The sequence below is a fragment of the Thalassophryne amazonica genome, chromosome 8 (assembly GCF_902500255.1).
Source record: "Thalassophryne amazonica chromosome 8, fThaAma1.1, whole genome shotgun sequence".
In the NCBI taxonomy this organism is placed as follows: Eukaryota; Metazoa; Chordata; class Actinopteri; order Batrachoidiformes; family Batrachoididae; genus Thalassophryne; species Thalassophryne amazonica.
The window spans coordinates 113798861-113820806 of record NC_047110.1 but is presented as its reverse complement, the minus strand read 5'-3'; the positions used below and the strand labels follow the sequence as shown (position 1 = coordinate 113820806).

The 21946-nt window shown below is 45.8% G+C and overlaps 1 protein-coding gene across 1 annotated transcript in view; it reads right to left on the bottom strand.

Annotated features, from left to right (window-relative positions):
- The window catches only part of tdrd12 (tudor domain containing 12), a 145300-nt gene that overhangs the window by 55745 nt on the left and 67609 nt on the right, over positions 1 to 21946 (bottom strand). The window contains exons 7-13 of the mRNA XM_034175553.1: positions 13997 to 14062; positions 13835 to 13883; positions 11635 to 11742; positions 2857 to 3033; positions 2509 to 2662; positions 2039 to 2166; positions 1636 to 1827 (exon numbers count right to left, since the gene is read on the bottom strand). Of these exons, the coding sequence (XP_034031444.1) occupies positions 1636 to 1827; positions 2039 to 2166; positions 2509 to 2662; positions 2857 to 3033; positions 11635 to 11742; positions 13835 to 13883; positions 13997 to 14062 (874 nt within the window). The remainder of the gene's footprint in view (positions 1 to 1635; positions 1828 to 2038; positions 2167 to 2508; positions 2663 to 2856; positions 3034 to 11634; positions 11743 to 13834; positions 13884 to 13996; positions 14063 to 21946) is intronic.

Sequence of the window (21946 nt, the reverse complement as noted above, 5' to 3'; positions counted from 1 at the left end):
TGGATTAAGATCCGGACTATTTTCAGGCCATGACATTGACCCTTTGTGTCTTTTTGCAAGGAATGTTTTCACAGTTTTTGCTCTATGGTAAGATGCATTATCATCTTGAAAAATGATTTCATCATCCCCAAACATCCTTTCAATTGATGGGATAAGAAAAGTGTCCAAAATATCAACGTAAACTTGTGCATTTATTGATGATGTAATGACAGCCATCTCCCCAGTGCCTTTACCTGACATGCAGCCCCATATCATCAATGACTGTGGAAATTTACATGTTCTCTTCAGGCAGTCATCTTTATAAATCTCATTGGAACGGCACCAAACAAAAGTTCCAGCATCATCACCTTGCCCAATGCAGATTCAAGATTCATCACTGAATATGACTTTCATCCAGTCATCCACAGTCCACAATTGCTTTTCCTTAGCCCATTGTATCCTTGTTTTTTTCTGTTTAGGTTAATGATGGCTTTCGTTTAGCTTTTGTGTATGTAAATCCCATTTCCTTTAGGCGGTTTCTTACAGTTTGGTCACAGACGTTGACTCCAGTTTCCTCCCATTCGTTCCTCATTTGTTTTGTTGTGCTTTTTCTATTGAGACATATTGCTTTAAGTTTTCTGTCTTGACGCTTTGATGTCTTCCTTGGTCTACCAGTATGTTTGCCTTTAACAACCTTCCCATGTTGTTTGTATTTGGTCCAGAGTTTAGACACAGCTGACTGTGAACAACCAACATCTTTTGCAACATTGCGTGATGATTTACCCTCTTTTAAGAGTTTGATAATCCTCTCCTTTGTTTCAATTGACATCTCTTGTGTTGGAGCCATGATTCATGTCAGTCCACTTGGTGCAACAGCTCTCCAAGGTGTGATCACTCCTTTTTAGATGCAGACTAACGAGCAGATCTGATTTCATGCAGGTGTTAGTTTTGGGGATGAAAATTTACAGGGTGATTCCATCATTTTTTCCTCAGAATTGAGTGAGTCCATATTTTTTTTCCCTCTGCTTGGTCTAAAAAAGTAACTGTTACTGACTGCCACAATTTTTTTTCTTGATTTCTTACAGTGTTTCTTAAAGCCAGAAAGTTGCCATTTGAAATGACATTAGTTTTGTGTCATGTCTGTGATCTGCTTTTTTTTTCTACAAAATTAAAGAACTGAATGAACATCCTCCGAGGCCGGTGATTCCATAATTATTGCCAGGGGTTGTAATAACTTCAAAGCAAAACGCCATTTAAATCAAATGACACCTCTTTCCAAACATTGTAATACAGACAAACTACAATCAATCAAAGCGTTTTCTTCCTTCCAAAATGAGACGTCCTGCACTGACGTGCAGCAGCCGGCTGAGCTCAGCTCAGAGGTATGGAGAGACATTCATGCCAAAATGTCTGAAAGGAAAGGCTTTTGACAAAAACTACAGATTTTATTTATTTATATTTATGTCCAGAGATCAAGGATCCAGTGACCAATTTAAAATGTTGTCGACATAGAAAACCTATAAAGCCTACACAGAAAATTCACAAGAGATATCGATAAGGGAATCGATATCGGTAAAATCTTATCAACACCCATCGCTAGTCTAAATGCAGGTCCATCATTGTCAGCCTGATTCCAGGGGATTCACGCAGACCCACCTGCTGAACGTTGCCGTACAGCGCAGCTTCCTCGGGCAACGTGATGACGACACAACAGTAGGGCATGTGAGATGTCACCAGGTGTTCCATGTGACAGGTCCATGTCTTTGCACAGGCGACAAGCTGCTGGGGCTGGAATGCGTTTTTGTCACTGGAGGTCACCTTGTGGAAATGCTGCAGAATTACCTCCATCTGCCAGAACGAGACGTGAAGAAGTTCACGTCACTGTGGGCGCATCACACCCCCCTCTGACACACAGTCTGCACCCAGTGAGACACACCCGCAGGGTTATTTATTTCCAGGTCATATTAACCATTTCCTGCCACTAGATGTCACACTAAAGCACCAGGTTTCTCCAACCTATCACAGACTTCGTGTGCCCCCCCACCCCCCACAGAGGTACCTGGTCTGGGGCCAAAGAAAAGAGCTTATCAGCTTCATCCAACACCAGGTGGAACAAATGCAGGAAGAGAAAGCTGTGGCAGGCCAGCAAACGGACCAGGCTGAAGGGTGTGGTCACCAACACGGCACCTGGAATAAAACAGCTCTGTGACTACCTCCACTTGGAATATTCTAGAACAAACGGCATTCTGTGATGCTGTAGTGTGTAGCAGATGTTGAAATTCCAGGTCTTCAAGCAGAACATGAAGGAGAAGCCAGTCCTACACAGACCCGAGGGCCTACTGGTGCCGGTGGTGCCAAGATGGGAGCCTAGTCCAATGCAGATTACTTCCCCAGCTGAGGCCAGTACCCATTTAGAGCTGGGTGGATTGAGACGATGCGGATTAATGTGCTCAGGAAGGTCTGAAGCTCGTCCAGCAATTTGACATCCCTGTTTCCAGAAGCTTCCTTAGGAGAGAAACACAAACTCACAGTTTTTGGGGATTCTGACGCTCTTGGCTTCATCTTTGGCGATGCCTACGAGCGCCATCACGGGGTGGAGGGTTTGGGTGACCTTGGTCTCTTCCAGCAGGTCCTGTATGATCTGAGCCTTCTCCCAGCCCGGACACACCAGCACCGCTACCGGCTGAACACAAAAAAAGACAAAAAAGAAAAGACATTACTGCTTTATTTACAAAGAAAGCTCAGTTTTGGAGGATTATTTAACTTTATTCATACTTACTGAGAGACACACTGACGGCCTTTATACGCCGAGGAAGGTACGCAAAGCATTTCAGAACACTTACAAACTTTCTCATTGGTGTTAAGGTTTGGACTCACCCCGGCTGTGGAGCTAAAGCTGGAGTTGAGCAGGATGTGGGTGAGGAGCGGCGGCAGGTAGCTGAGAGGCCGCACAGCGTCGCTAGAGATGACCACGGTGTTGCAGCCGCGAGCCACAGCGGGCCAGCTGTAGCGCTCTGCTGGTGACAGACTGCAATAACGCCTCCTCTGCAGGACCTGCACGCGCACACACACACACACAAAACCGGCTCAACCGGTCCTGTAACAGCACCCCAGTCTGGAGGATTCTGTCCTATGTTTACAACAGAGGCTCCAAAATTACAAAAACTACTGCATATTACATGTAACAAACATACAATTACAAGAAAACAGCATTTTGCATTCATCAGTCGCAGCAGAAGACCAGTGTTTGTCTGTTTGTCCTCATAGTTGTGTTAGATAAAGTTAGTCACATTATCACAAACAGAACAGTAGTTTTTTTGACTTCCTGATGGAGTCACATCATCTGCTGAACTACTTCAGCTGTAGACTGAAGGTCCACAGGGCTCCTCTATCAAGCTGCAAGAGCCCCTTAATTTGGGATTTAGCAATCTATAGAATTAAAACACTTTTTTCTGTTTAATTTGCATCATGTGTGAGCTGTGATCTACAGCTGAGCATCTGCAAAAATTTTTTATTGCACTTTTATCCTCTTCTGTGAAAGGCTCTGTGGTAGTTAACGCCAGTCCTGTGCGTCATAGATATATAGTGGACCGCCATGCATTACACACTCTGCCCGTCCTCGAAATATCGCTCCCCGGACACACTTTCATTGTCTTCTGGTCTGCTATATTTACTGTTTGGGAGGTACCCACAGAACCGGCGTTATAACCAATGAACGCCAAGGACTAGTTGAAGCCCGAACTTCATGCGTATGTCAGACACACTTCCGGGTGTAATGCTCCTTTTGCATTGGTTAGACGAGTGTCTTCCCCAATACAGAGTGGGTTATCCGACCGCATGCGTCAGGAAAAAAAAAAAAGAACTGAATCATGGTGGCGACTGCACATACTGTGGTCGGTGAAAACAGCATACTTGACAAAGATGAACCAGAGAATAGGGAGTTATTCAGGGACATCTTTATGAGAGGAGATTCCGATGATGATTTCCTGGGTTTCAGGAATGCTGTCAGATACACACTGGACGAATGGCATTTTGGAGCCGAAAAGTCCGCAGTTCACGGGGGATCCTACCAGAGGCGCATGAGGAGGGGAGGTGTAGGAGACAAGGACACCAGCTATCCAGTTACCGTTTAGGATAATCTAATTCCAAACCCCCAACGGCCCTTTTCAGGGCCACCCATATCCAAGACAGAACTGCAAGGGCCTAGCAAATTATATACTTGGTTGAATAACAACGTCACTCATATGGAAGGAAGGATTTACAAAAGGATAAGTCATAATGTTTCATATATGCATGACAGTTCTCCATTTTCACTGTATCAGGATAACTGTTGTATTGCATTATTCATTCTACTGACTTATTATGACTTTCATATGGGCTTCGTGTCTTACAGTGGGGAGATTTGGCTGTTTTCACTGCACATGAAATTTCACTTTGTTGTAATTCATTCATTCATTTATTATACAGGAAAAAGGTTAAAAGCACAATTGCACATTACCCCAGGCCTGACTCAGTTAAAACTGTTTTACAGCAGGTTCCTGTTTTACACATAAACCTACACACAAACAATCATTTCATTCAATCATGTGGACAATAAACCTAACATGTACAGCACACATTCATAAAATCATAAATACATAAATAAAAAGATAAAAAGATCAGACAAGTGAGAAAGGTAGATCAGTGGTTACACAAATAACTATTCAATAAATCGTCTCTAAGTTTTTTTAAATAGTATCTCTGAGCTGATAGTTCTAGTGCCCAGAGAGATACCATTCCACACCTTAGTATAGATGTAGAAGAATGATCTTTGTCCATAAGTGTTTTTATAAGAAGGGACTTGGAGCTGTTCCACCGATGTTGAACTGGTGCTCCTTTGAGAGTTTGTAGTTGGTACTAGATCCAACAGAGCTGGTGGCAGGTTGAAGTTTTTTAACTGAAAATAGAATCTAATAGCCATACTACTTATATAGTTGTTGAAGGTCAGAGCATTTGATCTGGACAGAGCTATACAATGGTGGGTCCAACCTGGAAGTTGACAGTGAATTTTAAAAGCTAATACAGCCAGGCACACAGACAGGCTGGTGAAGCTTAACATGCCGGCATGGTGAAGGGGCCCGACTGATAGACACAGAGGCAGGACTCGGGCTAAAGTCTACCAAACCCAACAAAACATTAGAGCAGACAACAGCTGACCAAAACGATTTCTAGAATAAGATTAAAGTCTTAGAAAGTGTTTTTTTTAAGCTGCAGATCAGAGGATACAGATTATCAGGATGGTGGGTTTTGTTAGGTATTTTATTGGTTTGATTTTGTTTTGTTCTCTTTGTATCACTGTGGTTTTGTTTGTTACTTCTGCTTGGGTTTTGGTGTCTCTGCTCGCTCTTATCCGTCACTTGGGTCTGTGGTGGTGGGAGGTTCTTCCCCCTGTTGCCACGCCCCACTCTGGAACTTTCCTGCACACCTGTCCTCAATCAGCTACTCATCACACCCTGTATTTAAACCAAAGGTTACGTATATAACCACGGTTCTATGAATCCCGACTGACCGCCAGAGGGCGGTGCTGAAAGCACCGAATGATCCCTTCGCGCATGCACAGTTCGAGTAATAATACCAAAATAGTCACACCACGGATGACCACTCACAGTGTATATAAGCATACGTCATCCGAGGCTCTGTCCCTACAGAACCTTCTCGCGCAACACGGAGATTCCGAGACACAGAGAATCTCCAGCGGTCAGTAGAGATTCATAGAACTGTGGTTACATACATAACCTTCGTTCCATTTCATTCCTTCTGACTGCCAGAGGGCGGTGCTGAAAGCACTGAATGACTAATACCAACAATGTCATGAGGAATCCCGAGCACCTACCTCACAGAGGAGACCCAGAGGACCCCAAAAGGAGCACACGACCCAAAGGATAAGGGTCAGCCACATTGACATTGTAGAAACGAGTGAACGCACTCGGGGAAGACCATGATGCCGCAGCGCAGATGGCATCCAGCAGAACCCCTCTCATAGCCGCCCAGGAAGCAGAGACACTCCTGGTAGAGTGAGCCTTCATGCCCGCCGGCCGGCCGGGAACAGTCCCCTGCACAATGGGCATGGCAGATAACATCAAGGATCCAATGAGAGAGATGCAACCCAACTTAGGACCCCCATGACAAAAACAGCTGGTCAGAGCGTCTCAGACTCTCAGTAGCTGCAATATACACCTCCAGTGCTCTCAACAAGTCAGACCCATCCCCGGCCACCAACAACTAGGATCAAAACCGCGGAAATCACAACGCCTGGTTACTATAAGCACGGGACAACACCTTAGGCAAAAATGCCGTGTTCGGCCACAGGTTAACATCAGCCCGATCGGGACCCCATTTGAGACACGAGGGGCTGACAGATAGAGCATGTAACTCACCCACTCTTTTAGCAGAGACGATGGCCAACAAAAACGCAGTCTTACCCAAGAGCCACTTGAGGTCCACCTCTGCAAAAGGCTCAAACAGAGGACGAGAAAGCACTGCGAGCACCAGGGTCAGATCCCAGGCAGGTACACGTGGGGCAGCCGGTGGATGCAACCTTCAGTGTCGAGGGAGAGCGTCCCTCATCAAGGACAGATTGGAGAAAATCCAGAACAGTACAAATGGAACAGGTGACCGGATCCTCACTTCGGGCAGAACGCCACCGACAAAACAGTCGCCACCTGTTATACTGCCGCTGGGTAAAAGGTGCCCTGGCAGACAAAATGATACGCCTGACAGGATCAGTGAGCCCAGTCAGGCTTGACCCCTGGCATCCAGCAGCCACACCCACAGGTTCAGGAGTTGAGGAACGGGGTGCCATACTCGTCCCCCCAACAGAGAGAAGATCCCTCCTGGGTGGAAGACACCAGGGGTTGCCTCGACATAAACTCAGAAGCAATGGGAACCTTGGGCACACGGGCCAGAACGGAGCCACCAGCAACAGTTTGTGGCCCTCCCTAAGAACCCTCTATAGAGTGGGCCAAAGCAACAGAAGAGGAGGAAAAGCGTACAGGAGCACCTTAGGCCACAGATGAGCAAATGCGTCCCGACCCAACGCGCCCAACACCCCGTAAGGGAAAACCACCGAGGGCAATGAGTTGACACTTCCGTTGCGAACAGATCCAGTTCCGCACGACCATAGAGGTCCCAGATCATGCTCACCACATCGCCATGAATACACCACTCCCCTGGAGCAGGCACCCTGGAGACTCTTAGAAGATGAGCCACCCTGGAGACTCTTAGAAGATGAGCCGCCCTGGTGCCCCCCTGATGGTTGATGTGGTAGACAACCGAGGTGTTGCCCAACGGCACCAGAACATGTCTCCCCTGCATGTGGGGAAGAAAGTGCCTCAGAGCTAGATGCACTACCCGTAGCTCCAGCACACTGATATGCTCCAAGCGATCCCTTCGGCTCCAGAGTCCCTGAACCGCTCTGTGCCACCAGACCGCGCTCCATCCCATGGAACTGGCATCCATGGTGACCACCTCTCTGCGGTACAGCACTAGCCCCTTTAGGACACCCCTGGACAAATAAGCCCTGTTCCTCCAGGGAGCCAGGGCCCAGAAGCACAACCATGTCACCGTGAGCCTGCGATGTCTGTGCAGTCGCGGGTCCAGACGAAAGTTGTTGAGCCACCTCTGCACAGGGTGTAACGAAAGCAAGCCCAATGGCAGGACTGCGAGAGACTGACGTCAGTTTGCTAAGAAGCCGCATGAAGGTCATGTACAGAAACCGCCTGTCTAGTCTGAACCGACTGACCAACCGGAGGACATCATCAATCCTACAGGCGGATGGACGAGCCTCCATGGAAGTTGAATCCAAGGCCGCCCCGAGAAAAACAGTGGTCTGAGAAGGAGCAAGGCAACTCTTCTCCAGGTTGACCCTGAGACCCAAATGGGACGCGTGAGCAAGTAGCCGATGCATATCCCGAGATGTACGCGCTCAAGACGGGGCGCACAGAAGCCAATTGTCAAGATTTGGCAGAATCTGCATCCCACATGCTTGCAGCGGGGCAAGAGCTGCCTTTACACACCGAGTAAACACCCTTAGAGAAAGGGAGAGGCCAAACGGGAGTACCCAAAACTGCCAATGACGACCCCGATAGGCAAACCTCAGAAAGCGGCGGTGGTCTGCCGCAACAGGCACATGAAAATAGGCATCAGTCAGATCTATCGATGTAAACCATGCCCCCGTGCCACAGTTCAAAGGACCTCCGCCGTGGTCAACATGTGAAACGGCAGCACCTTCAAGTAACAATTGAGTCCCCGCAGATCTAAAATGGGACGAAACCCGCCAGTCTTTTTCGGAATGAGGAAATATGTGGAATAGTAGCCTCTGGGTTGCTGCAGAGAATCAACCTCCTCGACAGCACCCTTGGCCAAGACAGCAGAGAGCTCCTGGTCCAGTGCTCGAGCTTTCACCGGGTCGGAAATCAAAGTCACCTTGACCTGCCACACTGTCGTCGTGTGGCAGGTCACACGACGACCACACACGACAATTCTGACGTTGGAATTGCAACCTTTAACCACTGGTCAAAGTAGCAACCACCCACAGATCCACAGTGTGAGCAGCCCAGTAGTCGAGCTGCTGATGGGAAAACCATCCGACTGCCGGCCCGGTGGCCTCACCACCACTCCCCACGACCCCTAGGAGCACTGCGGGCCCTGGGGGGTTGGTGGCCACCATCCGAAGCTCAGGTCTGCCTGGTGGGGTGGTGAACTGGTTCACAAACCCCCACGGCCACCGCTGAGAGCCCCGCTGATAACCCTCAGAGCGGTATCGAGGCGGGGGTGACTGCACATCATGGCCAACAGACAAACGCCTCAAACGCTGCGGGGCCACAGGTCTGTTGAGGCCAGAGAGTCGCTGCCTAGTCTGCTGCGCCTGGATGGACCGCTCCAGTGCCTCCAGGGAAGCCGGGCCAAACAGTACACCTGGCTCCGCGGGAACACCACGGAGGGTCCTCCAACATGCCTCAGTAAGGGTAGACTGCGCCAGCCAAACCTGTCGACAAGCCTGAACAAGAAAAGATATAACTCGGCCAAGTTCTCTTGACATCAGGGAAAAAGCCTGCAAAGCAGTATCACTAAATCCTACCACATCCGCCGCAGCACCAGTATCCTGCAGAGATGCAAACAGGAGGTGCGCCAGGGAATTACCAAACTGGACAGCACGCGCTCCTGCATTATAAGCCCTGCAAAGGAGGTTGTCAGTCACACGGCACTGAGTCAGTGGGCACCGAGCCTCGCTGCGTAGAGCCTCCTCCGGAGACACAGCCAGCGAGGCCACCGCCGGGTCAACCGCTGGCATGCAGTCCAAACCGGCCCTGGCAGACTCATGCATAGAGGCCAACGCCGGACCGTCCGCCGAGAGACATGAGAAGGCGCGAGGATCCCGCCAACACGCGTGCAATTCCCTCAAATAGTCCACCGAGAAGGGAACAGAAAAGGGAGTGGGCGTACGCCCATGTCTGAAAAAAGCACTCCCAGGGGCAGGCCCCTCTCCCACGGGAACATCCAACTGCAGCAGAGTTAAGGCCCTATGCATAACATCCTGCACAGCGGCATTGATCGACTCACTGACCACACTGTGAGAGGAGCCAAACGAACCCGTGTCAAAAGCAAAAGATGGCCGAGACTCCGCTACTGCCACAAAATGAGAGGCCGAGGCGGCGAGAGACAATACATCCTCTTCCACCAACTCAGGTGGAGAAGCCCCTGTCCCAGGCAAGGGAGCTTCCAGCTGCTGGGCATGAAACAATGACTTAATCTCAGCCAATTCAGCAGACAGTTGCTCTACCCTTGTGGCAAGGCCTTAATCGGCTGCGACCCACTTCTTAGGAGAAGCCAAGGTAGCAGTGACCTCACTCCGACGCTTTGAACGCCTGGGCACAGTCACCCGCACCAAAGGCGGGAGCTGGTCGGCCTCTTGTTGAGGGTGCACCTGTGCCAGCTGAGCCACTCACAGCACAAGGCATGTAACTGCAGTTCATACAGGGATGGTCTGACAGCGCCTCCGTCAGGGGGTCAATCCCGAGACAAGCTGGGCAAAGGTCATGACCATCTGCTCGGAGTGCGAACCCACAAGCAGCGGGAGCCGTCCATAAGCCCGACCAACAGGCTTGCAGTCTTCAGAACAAACGCCAGCACCAGGAGAGGGGGCGCGAACGCAGCCGTCACCAGTAATAGCAAAACCGGACACCAACTCCGTTAGCGCTGACAAAACGCAGGCCAAAAAAAGGCTAACACAGTCAGCCGTCAATGCAGACAGGCTAAAAACCGGGAGAGGGGGCGCTCACGCTGCAGTCACCGGTAGTAGCAAAAACGAAACAACAAAAGGAGGCCAACACCATCAGCTATGAACACAAATAGGCCCAAAACCGGGAGAAGGTGCGCTACGCTGCCGTCACCGGTAATGGCAAAAACGAAACAACAAAAGGACCCAGGTAGCTTGAAACAATACATGTATGTCCATATATCCGCGCAATACCGGGAGAGGGGGCGAACACGCTGCCGTCACCGGTAATGGCGAAGAAAAGAGACACTTACCGCAGTAACAAGAACTGTCGCAGCCCCAGAAGGGCGAAAAATGCTGCTCCTGCCAGAAGGAAAGACGAAAGGGTGTCCAACGACGGCAAAACCACAAGAAATATCCAGCACAAAAATGGTGGATGCCAACAGTGGCGAACTGCGCGCGAGACGAAAAAGGGGACAGAGCCTTGGATGACGTATGTTTATATATGCGCCTTGGGGCAACTGTTTGTTGTGATTTGGCGCTATATAAAAAAAATTGATTGATTGATTGATTGATTGATATACACTGTGATTGGTCATCCGTGGTGTCACAGTTGTGATTATTTTGGTATTATTACTCCAACTGCGCATGCGCGAAGGGATCATTCAGTGCTTTCGGCACCGCCCTCTGGCGGTCAGTCGGGATTCGAAGAACCGTGGTTACATACGTAACCTTTGGTTTAAATACAGGGTGTGATGAGTAGCTGATTGAGGACAGGTGTGGGATGAAATGAAACTCTTGTTTTCCCCACTTCCTAGCCAGATCATTACGCTTCATGCCTTCCTTTCCAGCTCTGTTCTTTGCTCTGTTGCATGTGCCGTACATACATGTACGGCACATGCAATGACCTGGACGGTTCCTTATTAAATCACCTTTCTGAATTCTTAAGACAACCACATATCCCCTACAATAACAAATGCCACCCTCCTGGACCCTCTGTAGCGGAGCCTCCCGGTGCCTCTGACGTATACTCATACCGAAAGTAGGAACTCTGTGGTCGCAGGATTCAAAGATCAAATCAAAACAATTTTATTTATATAGCGCCAAATCACAACAAACAGTTGCCCCAAGGCGCTAAAGAGAGAAAGAGGAAAAACAATTTTCTATCAACTTCCTAAAGGTGGTGAGAGAATTTAAATAAGTTACTAACCATAATACTCAATTTCCCTCAGAAGACTGAGTTCTACACATTTATAAAATATTTTAGAAAGTGCATTACAAAAAAAACTGCATTAGTAGCTGACAGATGTTGTCCCGTCCCTTACAGATGTGAGAAATACTTCAAACAGTCAATGGTTGATAATAATAAAAAAAAGACAACCAAGTATGTCCTTCTGTACCTGGCGGATTGAGTCTGTGATGGGGGCGTTATCCATGCTGGTGCATGGCTCCACTGGAAAGGCCGAGTGCACCAGCATCTCACTGCAGACGGGATCACTGGAAACATCCTGAGGATGGTCAGGAGATGCAGAGATTTAATACGATGACGGTGAATGCACAGATACGCACGGGTTATTCTGTGTGTGAGCGATGATCCAGGTTCTATGAATTCTAGATGACTGCACAGATGGTGCGTAAAGGCCCCGACACACCTTGACGATTTAGTCTGCGTATGCTGCCCATATTAAAAACTCTGCCACACGCTGTCGTTCGTTCAACTAATAAATTAATGCAGCTGTCACACCTTGACCATTATCCAGCGTCTGCTGACAGCTCCGTTTACACCTAGTGGTTCTGGTCGGTACTGCACGATGTGGTGCGCATCAGAAACAAGACTAATTTAATATTAATTTTTTTATTTTCATTTTTTATCTTGGACCACTTTCATTGTGTACAGAATGCTGATGAGTGGACCAGCTGTGGGAAAAACTGACATGAATGAATGGAGGGCTGTGACTCTTTAAATGTTTAAAGTGCTGGCTGCTTCCTAATCAGCAGATCTGATCAGACCTGATCAGCCGCTGATCAGGTCATCACAGACCTGAATAATGAAATGCTGTGATGATTTTCACTTTTAAAGCGCCAGTCCACCGTGATCAGGTGTGATCACAATGACGTGCTGTGTGATTTGTCGGTGTGGTGATCACTGACAGCCATGGCACTTTAAATGTTTAAACAGCGCATTAATCAGGCGTGATCACCCTGATCGATCGATCACACCACAGCAATGGCGCTTTAAAAGTTCAAACCATCACAGCGATTCTGTGTGATCAGAGCGCAGCACCAGCATGAGAATTAAAGGATTTTCCGAGGTCATTTTCAAAAATCAGGAGTTTTATGTGGATTCATGTCCGTCTGTGATTGGACTGAAATAAACAGGTCAGATTCATTCCGAGTGTGAATGAAACAGTCGTTCTGCATACGGACGCAGCATTCAGCCAATCAGTGGCCAGCATTAATGGACAGATTTACACTTATGAGTAAATGACAAGAAACATCTCCCAACAATCACATAACTTACCTAAAACCTATGTTCCGCATGTGCGGGACACGTGAGTGACACGCTGGCACATGTTGAAAATTTTCAGCATGCCAAAAATTTGAGGAGCTCAGATCATCAGGACGAACATCAGCATGTTTCAACGAGCTCTTAACTTATAAAAAACTTACCCTTAACTTATTGGACTTATACCAGCGTTTTTTAATACAGTTGGCATACATTGGCTAAATCGTCAAGGTGTGACAGGGCCTTAACACCTGGACCTGCATCGCACACGTCCATGGACTTAAAGCATAAAATGTTTACTGAACTAAAACAGTAAATACAACAAACAAGAGGAAACCAGCTACAAAAACGCCGCTTCATTTTTTTCTTAAATAAAATAATGTGACAGCAGGTGGTTCGGTTATAACCACCTGCTGTGGACGTCTCAAACAAATACACACTCCTTTCATATTGCGTCATGTTTTGATTTCCTGTTTTCTGTTTCTTCACATTTGTAAAACTTTGTAAAAACCTTGTAACTGTTAGAATGGCCCAAGCAGAGGGTCACCCCTTTGAGTCTGGTCTGCTTGAGGTTTCTTCCTCAAACCATCAGAGGGAGTTTTTCCTTCCCACTGTCACCTGCGTTCTTGCTCTGGGGGTTGGTAAGGTTCGACCTTACTAGTGTGAAGTGCCTTGAGGCAACTTTGTTGTGATTTGGTGCTATATAAATTGAATTCACAAATGAAACCAAATTAACACACTAGTGAATGTGCTGTCACATTTAATGATTTAATTAAGTGTACCTGTTCAGAAATCAACCAATTCATTCACAAACAGCAGCCTTCATTTAATAAAGGCAAATATAAACACTGTAGTTGTCACGGCATTTCAAAAACACCATTAAACACAAATATACAGAGAACGGTGTCTTACTATGAAAAATATATAAAAATAAAATGAAACAGCACCAGACTACGAATCCCAAACAAGATTTTATGTGACTAAGAAGATGTTTTGCTTAAAGCTCACACAACTGACATCATTTGAAAAAGTAACTTTTTAAATTCTTGCAGTGACAACAACAACAAAAACAAGATATTTTAAATAAAGCGTACCGTGTCATCTTTAGGCTTCAGAAGCACTGGATTCAACCACTCCAACAGTCTGCACCAGACACACAACAGTTATTAAAAAAAATAAAAATCACAACAAACCCAAATGCTGTCAGAAAATATTGTATGAAAGAATTCACAAATGTATTTAATTTTTTTTTTTACCGTAAACATGTGCTTTCTTTAAATCTACACGTCGTCTCGAACTCTGCTGATCTACTAGAACTGCTGCTGCAAAAAAAAGACACCAATAAAGAAGCTACAATGCATCTGGAACATATTCCATCACTTTGATCATATTTTGTTTTGTTCCAGCCTTATTCTAAAAAGGAAGAAAATAATTTTTTCCTCAAAATTCTACATGCAAAACCCCACAATTTAAATTTTTGCAAGTTTACTTAAAAAAAAAAGTAAACATAAGTATTCAGAGTCTTCAACATGAAGCTCAAAATTGAGCTCAGGTGTCTGTTTCCACTGATCATCCTCGAGATGTTTCTACAGCTTAACTGGAGTCCACCTGGGGTAAATTCAGTTGATTGGACATGATTTGGAAAGACACACACCTGTCTACATATAAGGTCCCACAGTTGACAGAGCACAAACCAAGCATGAAGTCAATGGAATTGTCTGTAGACCTCAGAGACAGGATTGTCTGGAGGCACAAATCTGGGGAAGGGGACAAACATTTCTGCTGCTTTGAAGGTCCCATTGAGCACAGTGGCCTCCATCATCTGTAAATGGAAGAAGTTCAGATTCACCAGGACTCTTCCTAGAGCTGGCTGCCCGTCTAAACTGAGGGATCGGGAGAGAAGGGCTTAGTCAGGGAGGTGACCAAGAACCTCATGGTCACTCTGTCAGAGCTCCAGCATTCCTCTGTGGAGAGGAGAGCCTTCCAGAAGGACAACCATCTCTGCAGCAATCCACCAATCAGGCCTGTATGGTAGAGTGTCCAGACAGAAGCCACTCCTTAGTAAAAAGCACATGGCAGCCCACCTGGAGTTTGACAAAAGGCACCTGAAGGACTCTCAGACCAGGAGAAACAAAATTCTCTGGTCTGATGAGACAAAGACTGAACTCGTCATGTTTGGAGGAAACCAGGCACCATCCCTACAGTGAACCATGGTGGTGGCAGCATCATGCTGTGGGGATGTTTTTCAGCAGTAGGGTCTGGGAGACTAGTCAGGATTGAGGGAAAGATGAATGCAGTAATGTACAGAGACATCCTGGATAAAAACCTGCTCCAGAGCACTCTTGACCTCAGACTAGGGTGACAGTTCGTCTTTCAGCAGGACAATGACCCTAAGCACACAGTCAAGATATCAAAGGAGTGTCTTCAGGACAAGTCTGTGAATGTCCTTGAGTGGTCCAGCCAGAGTCCAGACCTGAATCTGACTGAACATCTCTGGAGTGATCTGAAACTGTCAGAACACACTAACTGTGTCAGAATGCTCGTAGCACGGGCCGGGGCGGAGGATTAGCAGCAATCTTCCATTCCAGCTTATTAATTAATCAAAAACCCAGACAGAGCTTTAATTCATTTGAAAGCTTGACTCTTAGTCTTGTCCATCCAAATTGGAAGTCCCAAAAACCAGTTTTATTTGTTATTATCTATCGTCCACCTGGTCGTTACTGTGAGTTTCTCTGAATTTTCAGACCTTTTGTCTGACTTAGTGCTTAGCTCAGATAAGATAATTATAGTGGGCGATTTTAACATCCACACAGATGCTGAGAATGACAGCCTCAACACTGCATTTAATCTATTATTAGACTCTATTGGCTTTGCTCAAAAAGTAAATGAGTCCACCCACCACTTTAATCATATCTTAGATCTTGTTCTGACTTATGGTATGGAAATAGAAGACTTAACAGTATTCCCTGAAAACTCCCTTCTGTCTGATCATTTCTTAATAACATTTACATTTACTCTGATGGACTACCCAGCAGTGGGGAATAAGTTTCATTACACTAGAAGTCTTTCAGAAAGCGCTGTAACTAGGTTTAAGGATATGATTCCTTCTTTATGTTCTCTAATGCCATATACCAACACAGTGCAGAGTAGCTACCTAAACTCTGTAAGTGAGATAGAGTATCTCGTCAATAGTTTTACATCCTCATTGAAGACAACTTTGGATGCTGTAGCTCCTCTAAAAAAGAGAGCTTTAAATCAGAAGTGCCTGACTCCGTGGTATAACTCACAAACTCGTAGCTTAAAGCAGATAACCCGTAAGTTGGAGAGGAAATGGCGTCTCACTAATTTAGAAGATCTTCACTTAGCCTGGAAAAAGAGTCTGTTGCTCTATAAAAAAGCCCTCCGTAAAGCTAGGACATCTTTCTACTCATCACTAATTGAAGAAAATAAGAACAACCCCAGGTTTCTTTTCAGCACTGTAGCCAGGCTGACAAAGAGTCAGAGCTCTATTGAGCTGAGTATTCCATTAACTTTAACTAGTAATGACTTCATGACTTTCTTTGCTAACAAAATTTTAACTATTAGAGAAAAAATTACTCATAACCATCCCAAAGACGTATCGTTATCTTTGGCTGCTTTCAGTGATGCCGGTATTTGGTTAGACTTTCTCTCCGATTGTTCTGTCTGAGTTATTTTCATTAGTTACTTCATCCAAACCATCAACATGTTTATTAGACCCCATTCCTACCAGGCTGCTCAAGGAAGCCCTACCATTATTTAATGCTTCGATCTTAAATATGATCAATCTATCTTTGTTAGTTGGCTATGTACCACAGGCTTTTAAGGTGGCAGTAATTAAACCATTACTTAAAAAGCCATCACTTGACCCAGCTATCTTAGCTAATTATAGGCCAATCTCCAACCTTCCTTTTCTCTCAAAAATTCTTGAAAGGGTAGTTGTAAAACAGCTAACTGATCATCTGCAGAGGAATGGTCTATTTGAAGAGTTTCAGTCAGGTTTTAGAATTCATCATAGTACAGAAACAGCATTAGTGAAGGTTACAAATTATCTTCTTATGGCCTCGGACAGTGGACTCATCTCTGTGCTTGTTCTGTTAGACCTCAGTGCTGCTTTTGATACTGTTGACCATAAAATTTTATTACAGAGATTAGAGCATGCCATAGGTATTAAAGGCACTGCGCTGCGGTGGTTTGAATCATATTTGTCTAATAGATTACAATTTGTTCATGTAAATGGGGAATCTTCTTCACAGACTAAAGTTAATTATGGAGTTCCACAAGGTTCTGTGCTAGGACCAATTTTATTCACTTTATACATGCTTCCCTTAGGCAGTATTATTAGACGGTATTGCTTAAATTTTCATTGTTACGCAGATGATACCCAGCTTTATCTATCCATGAAGCCAGAGGACACACACCAATTAGCTAAACTGCAGGATTGTCTTACAGACATAAAGACATGGATGACCTCTAATTTCCTGCTTTTAAACTCATAAAACTGAAGTTATTGTACTTGGCCCCACAAATCTTAGAAACATGGTGTCTAACCAGATCCTTACTCTGGATGGCATTACCCTGACCTCTAGTAATACTGTGAGAAATCTTGGAGTCATTTTTGATCAGGACATGTCATTCAAAGCGCATATTAAACAAATATGTAGGACTGCTTTTTTGCATTTACGCAATATCTCTAAAATCAGAAAGGTCTTGTCTCAGAGTGATGCTGAAAAACTAATTCATGCATTTATTTCCTCTAGGCTGGACTATTGTAATTCACTATTATCAGGTTGTCCTAAAAGTTCCCTAAAAAGCCTTCAGTTAATTCAAAATGCTGCAGCTAGAGTACTGACGGGGACTAGAAGGAGAGAGCATATCTCACCCATATTGGCCTCTCTTCATTGGCTTCCTGTTAATTCTAGAATAGAATTTAAAATTCTTCTTCTTACTTATAAGGTTTTGAATAATCAGGTCCCATGTTATCTTAGGGACCTCGTAGTACCATATCACCCCAATAGAGCGCTTCGCTCTCAGACTGCAGGCTTACTTGTAGTTCCTAGGGTTTGTAAGAGTAGAATGGGAGGCAGAGCCTTCAGCTTTCAGGCTCCTCTCCTGTGGAACCAGCTCCCAATTCAGATCAGGGAGACAGACACCCTCTCTACTTTTAAGATTAGGCTTAAAACTTTCCTTTTTGCTAAAGCTTATAGTTAGGGCTGGATCAGGTGACCCTGAACCATCCCTTAGTTATGCTGCTATAGACGTAGACTGCTGGGGGGTTCCCATGATGCACTGTTTCTTTCTCTTTTTGCTCTGTATGCACCACTCTGCATTTAATCATTAGTGATCGATCTCTGCTCCCCTCCACAGCATGTCTTTTTCCTGGTTCTCTCCCTCAGCCCCAACCAGTCCCAGCAGAAGACTGCCCCTCCCTGAGCCTGGTTCTGCTGGAGGTTTCTTCCTGTTAAAAGGGAGTTTTCCTTCCCACTGTAGCCAAGTGCTTGCTCACAGGGGGTCGTTTTGACCGTTGGGGTTTTACATAATTATTGTATGGCCTTGCCTTACAATATAAAGCGCCTTGGGGCAAGTGTTTGTTGTGATTTGGCGCTATATAAAAAAAAAAAGAAAAAAAATGTCTGTGCGCCGACGCTCCCCATCCGACCTGATGGAGCTTGAGAGGTGCTGCTAGAAAAACTTTTTTCCATGTTGTCATTATGGGGTGTTGAGTAGAATTTTTGAGGGGAAAAAAAATTTCATCCATTTTGGAATAAGACTAACATAAAATGTGGAAAAAGTGACTCGCTGTGAATACTTTGATGCACCATATAGTAATTTCCAGAAAACTTTTGTAAAAGTGCTTCACAGCCTCAATACAAGAGGAACAATAAAAAGAATAAAATCCATGAAAAACACAAAATAATACCACAATATGAATTAGACAATTCTCTCAGCTTTGTGACATTAAACATGGCTTTGTTTTTATTAAAAGAATTGTTTTGGCATTTTGAAGTTTAAAAAAAAAAAAAAAAAAAAAAAAAATTGCTGCACTTTTCCTACCAAATGAAATATTGTGAACGTGTTTGACATTTGTGAAAATATCCAAGCATTAAATAACAGCATGAGCTAACTGCTCATTTTATTTACTCTACCTTGTGTCGCCCTCCTCCAAATCTTCAGCATAGTTACAGTCTGGACCATCTCGCGTTCCGCCTGCTCCGCTGCTGAAGACATGAACCACGTGAACAGCCAGTGAAGCACGAGGCCGTCGTGCTATGGTTTGGATTTCACCGTCTGGTTATCATCGGTCACACGCGGCACAATGATACGACCCGACGCCGTCGGATCATAATCACGTCATCCTAACGCAGAACAGCAGCGTGCATGTCACGTGGGTGTGGGAGCTGCACAACAGGTCCTGGGCTCGTCTGCAGCCCACGCAGAGTTCCCACGATTTAACTAATTACGTCCCACATTTGATCAGTTTGTGCACGTGTGATAAGTGCATGTTTGCTGTTTTTCCCCTCATTGAGCAAACCAAAGCAAGTGAGAGTCAGAGATGTTACTGTGTGTTCATGCGGATAACAGCAAACACAGAAATGCACTTACTGAGCACATACCAGGTTGTCTGTTTGCTCGGAGAAACGTGAGACTGCCAGCACAACATCCCAGCCTCTGACATGTGCACTGTCAAAACCAATTATTTCAGCCCGTGCGCATCATTTCATCAAACCATGGGACTCGTGCAATGCAATAGCATTTAGGGCGTTATTTTTTTCTAATCTCTCTCTATGGCCCTCCTGGTACCTGTGGGTGTGTCCTGAACACCTTCGTGTATGGCCGATGGGTCCAGCCATACACACTTCCAACCCCCCCCCCCGGCTGCTCCCATTACCTGTTTCAACAACACAAACATCAAATTCTTTATGTACATCTGGTGAACTTACACTCAACAAAAATATAAATGCTGCTTGGTTTTGCTCCCATTTTGTATGAGATGAACTCAAAGATCTAAAACTTTTTCCACATACACAATATCACCATTTCCCTCAAATATTGTTCACAAACCAGTCTAAATCTGTGATAGTGAGCACTTCTCCTTTGCTGAGATAATCCATCCCATCCACCATATCAAGATGCTGATTAGACACCATGATTAGTGCACAGGTGTGCCTTAGACTGTCCACAATAAAAGGCCACTCTGAAAGGTGCAGTTTTGTTTTATTGGGGGGGATACCAGTCAGTATCTGGTGTGACCACCATTTGCCTCATGCAGTGCAACACATCTCCTTCGCATAGAGTTGATCAGGTTGTCAATTGTGGCCTGTGGAATGTTGGTCCACTCCTCTTCAATGGCTGGCGAAGTTGCTGGATATTGGCAGGAACTGGTGCACGCTGTGGTATACGCCGGTCCAGAGCATCCCAAACATGCTCAATGGGTGACATGTCCGGTGAGTATGCCGGCCATGCAAGAACTGGGACATTTTCAGCTTCCAAGAATTGTGTACAGATCCTTGCAACATGGGGCCGTGCATTATCCTGCTGCAACATGAGGTGATGTTCTTGGATGTATGGCACAACAATGGCCCTCAGGATCTCGTCACGGTATCTCTGTGCATTCAAAATGCCATCAATAAAATGCACCTGTGTTCTTCGTCCATAACAGACGCCTGCCCATACCATAACCCCACCGCCACCATGGGCCACTCGATCCACAACATTGACATCAGAAAACCGCTCACCCACACGACGCCACACACGCTGTCTGCCATCTGCCCTGAACAGTGTGAACCGGGATTCATCCATGAAGAGAACACCTCTCCAACGTGCCAAACGCCAGCGAATGTGAGCATTTGCCCACTCAAGTCGGTTACGACGACGAACTGGAGTCAGGTCGAGACCCCGATGAGGACGACGAGCATGCAGATGAGCTTCCCTGAGACGGTTTCTGACAGTTTGTGCAGAAATTCTTTGGTTATGCAAACCGATTGTTTCAGCAGCTGTCCGAGTGGCTGGTCTCAGACGATGTTGGAGGTGAACATGCTGGATGTGGAGGTCCTGGGCTGGTGTGGTTACACGTGGTCTGCGGCTGTGAGGCTGGTTGGATGTACTGCCAAATTCTCTGAAATGCCTTTGGAGACGGCTTATGGTAGAGAAATGAACATTCAATACACGAGCAACAGCTCTGGTTGACATTCCTGCTGTCAGCATGCCAATTGCACGCTCCCTCAAATCGTGCGACATCTGTGGCATTGTGCTGTGTGATAAAACTGCACCTTTCAGAGTGGCCTTTTATTGTGGGCAGTCTAAGGCACACCTGTGCACTAATCATGGTGTCTAATCAGCATCTTGATACAGCACACCTGTGAGGTGGGATGGATTATCTCAGCAAAGGAGAAGTGCTCACTATCACAGATTTAGACTGGTTTGTGAACAATATTTGAGAGAAATGGTGATATTGTGTATGTGGAAAAAGTTTTAGATCTTTGAGTTCATCTCATACAAAATGGGAGCAAAACCAAAAGTGTTGCGTTTATATTTTTATTGAGTGTTTTTAGTGACTGTTAGCGTACCATTAGCTTTGTGGCTTCCAGTGAAACAGTCTAGTGTGTGTGTGTGTATCGCTGCATGTAATAACATGTATGTTACATTGTACAGTACACGTCATCATGACAGAACATGGGATGTGCATCCATGCGTGCTCAGGACTCTGTTGCGGTTATGGCGTACACACTGCAACACGGCCCGCGACTCTCTGCTGCTGAGCTGTAACACGTTTCATGTCGTACCGCTGTGCAGCGTCCGCTCAGACTGATATGACCAGAGGTGGGATGAAGTCACCGCCAAGTCACTCTCAAGTCATCAATCTGCACGTCCCAAGTCAAATCTCAAGTCAGCTTCCAAACAACTGGTGGTCATTATGACTTGGGACTTGCAGATTCATTACTTGAGTGTAACTTGACGGTGACTTCGTCCCACCTCTGGATATGACAGAACACAAAATCTGACAGATGATAAAATCCAAACAGCTGCTTGACAAACACACCTGACTGAAGACAATTACCAAAACAACCTCAAACATAAAACACAGACTGGAATAAAACCATCTGTCCAACATCTTACAGAGCGTTAACCTGCTTCAAAGATCAGTACGGAGGCGTGATGGAAACATACACAGTGGTTCCTGTGCAGGT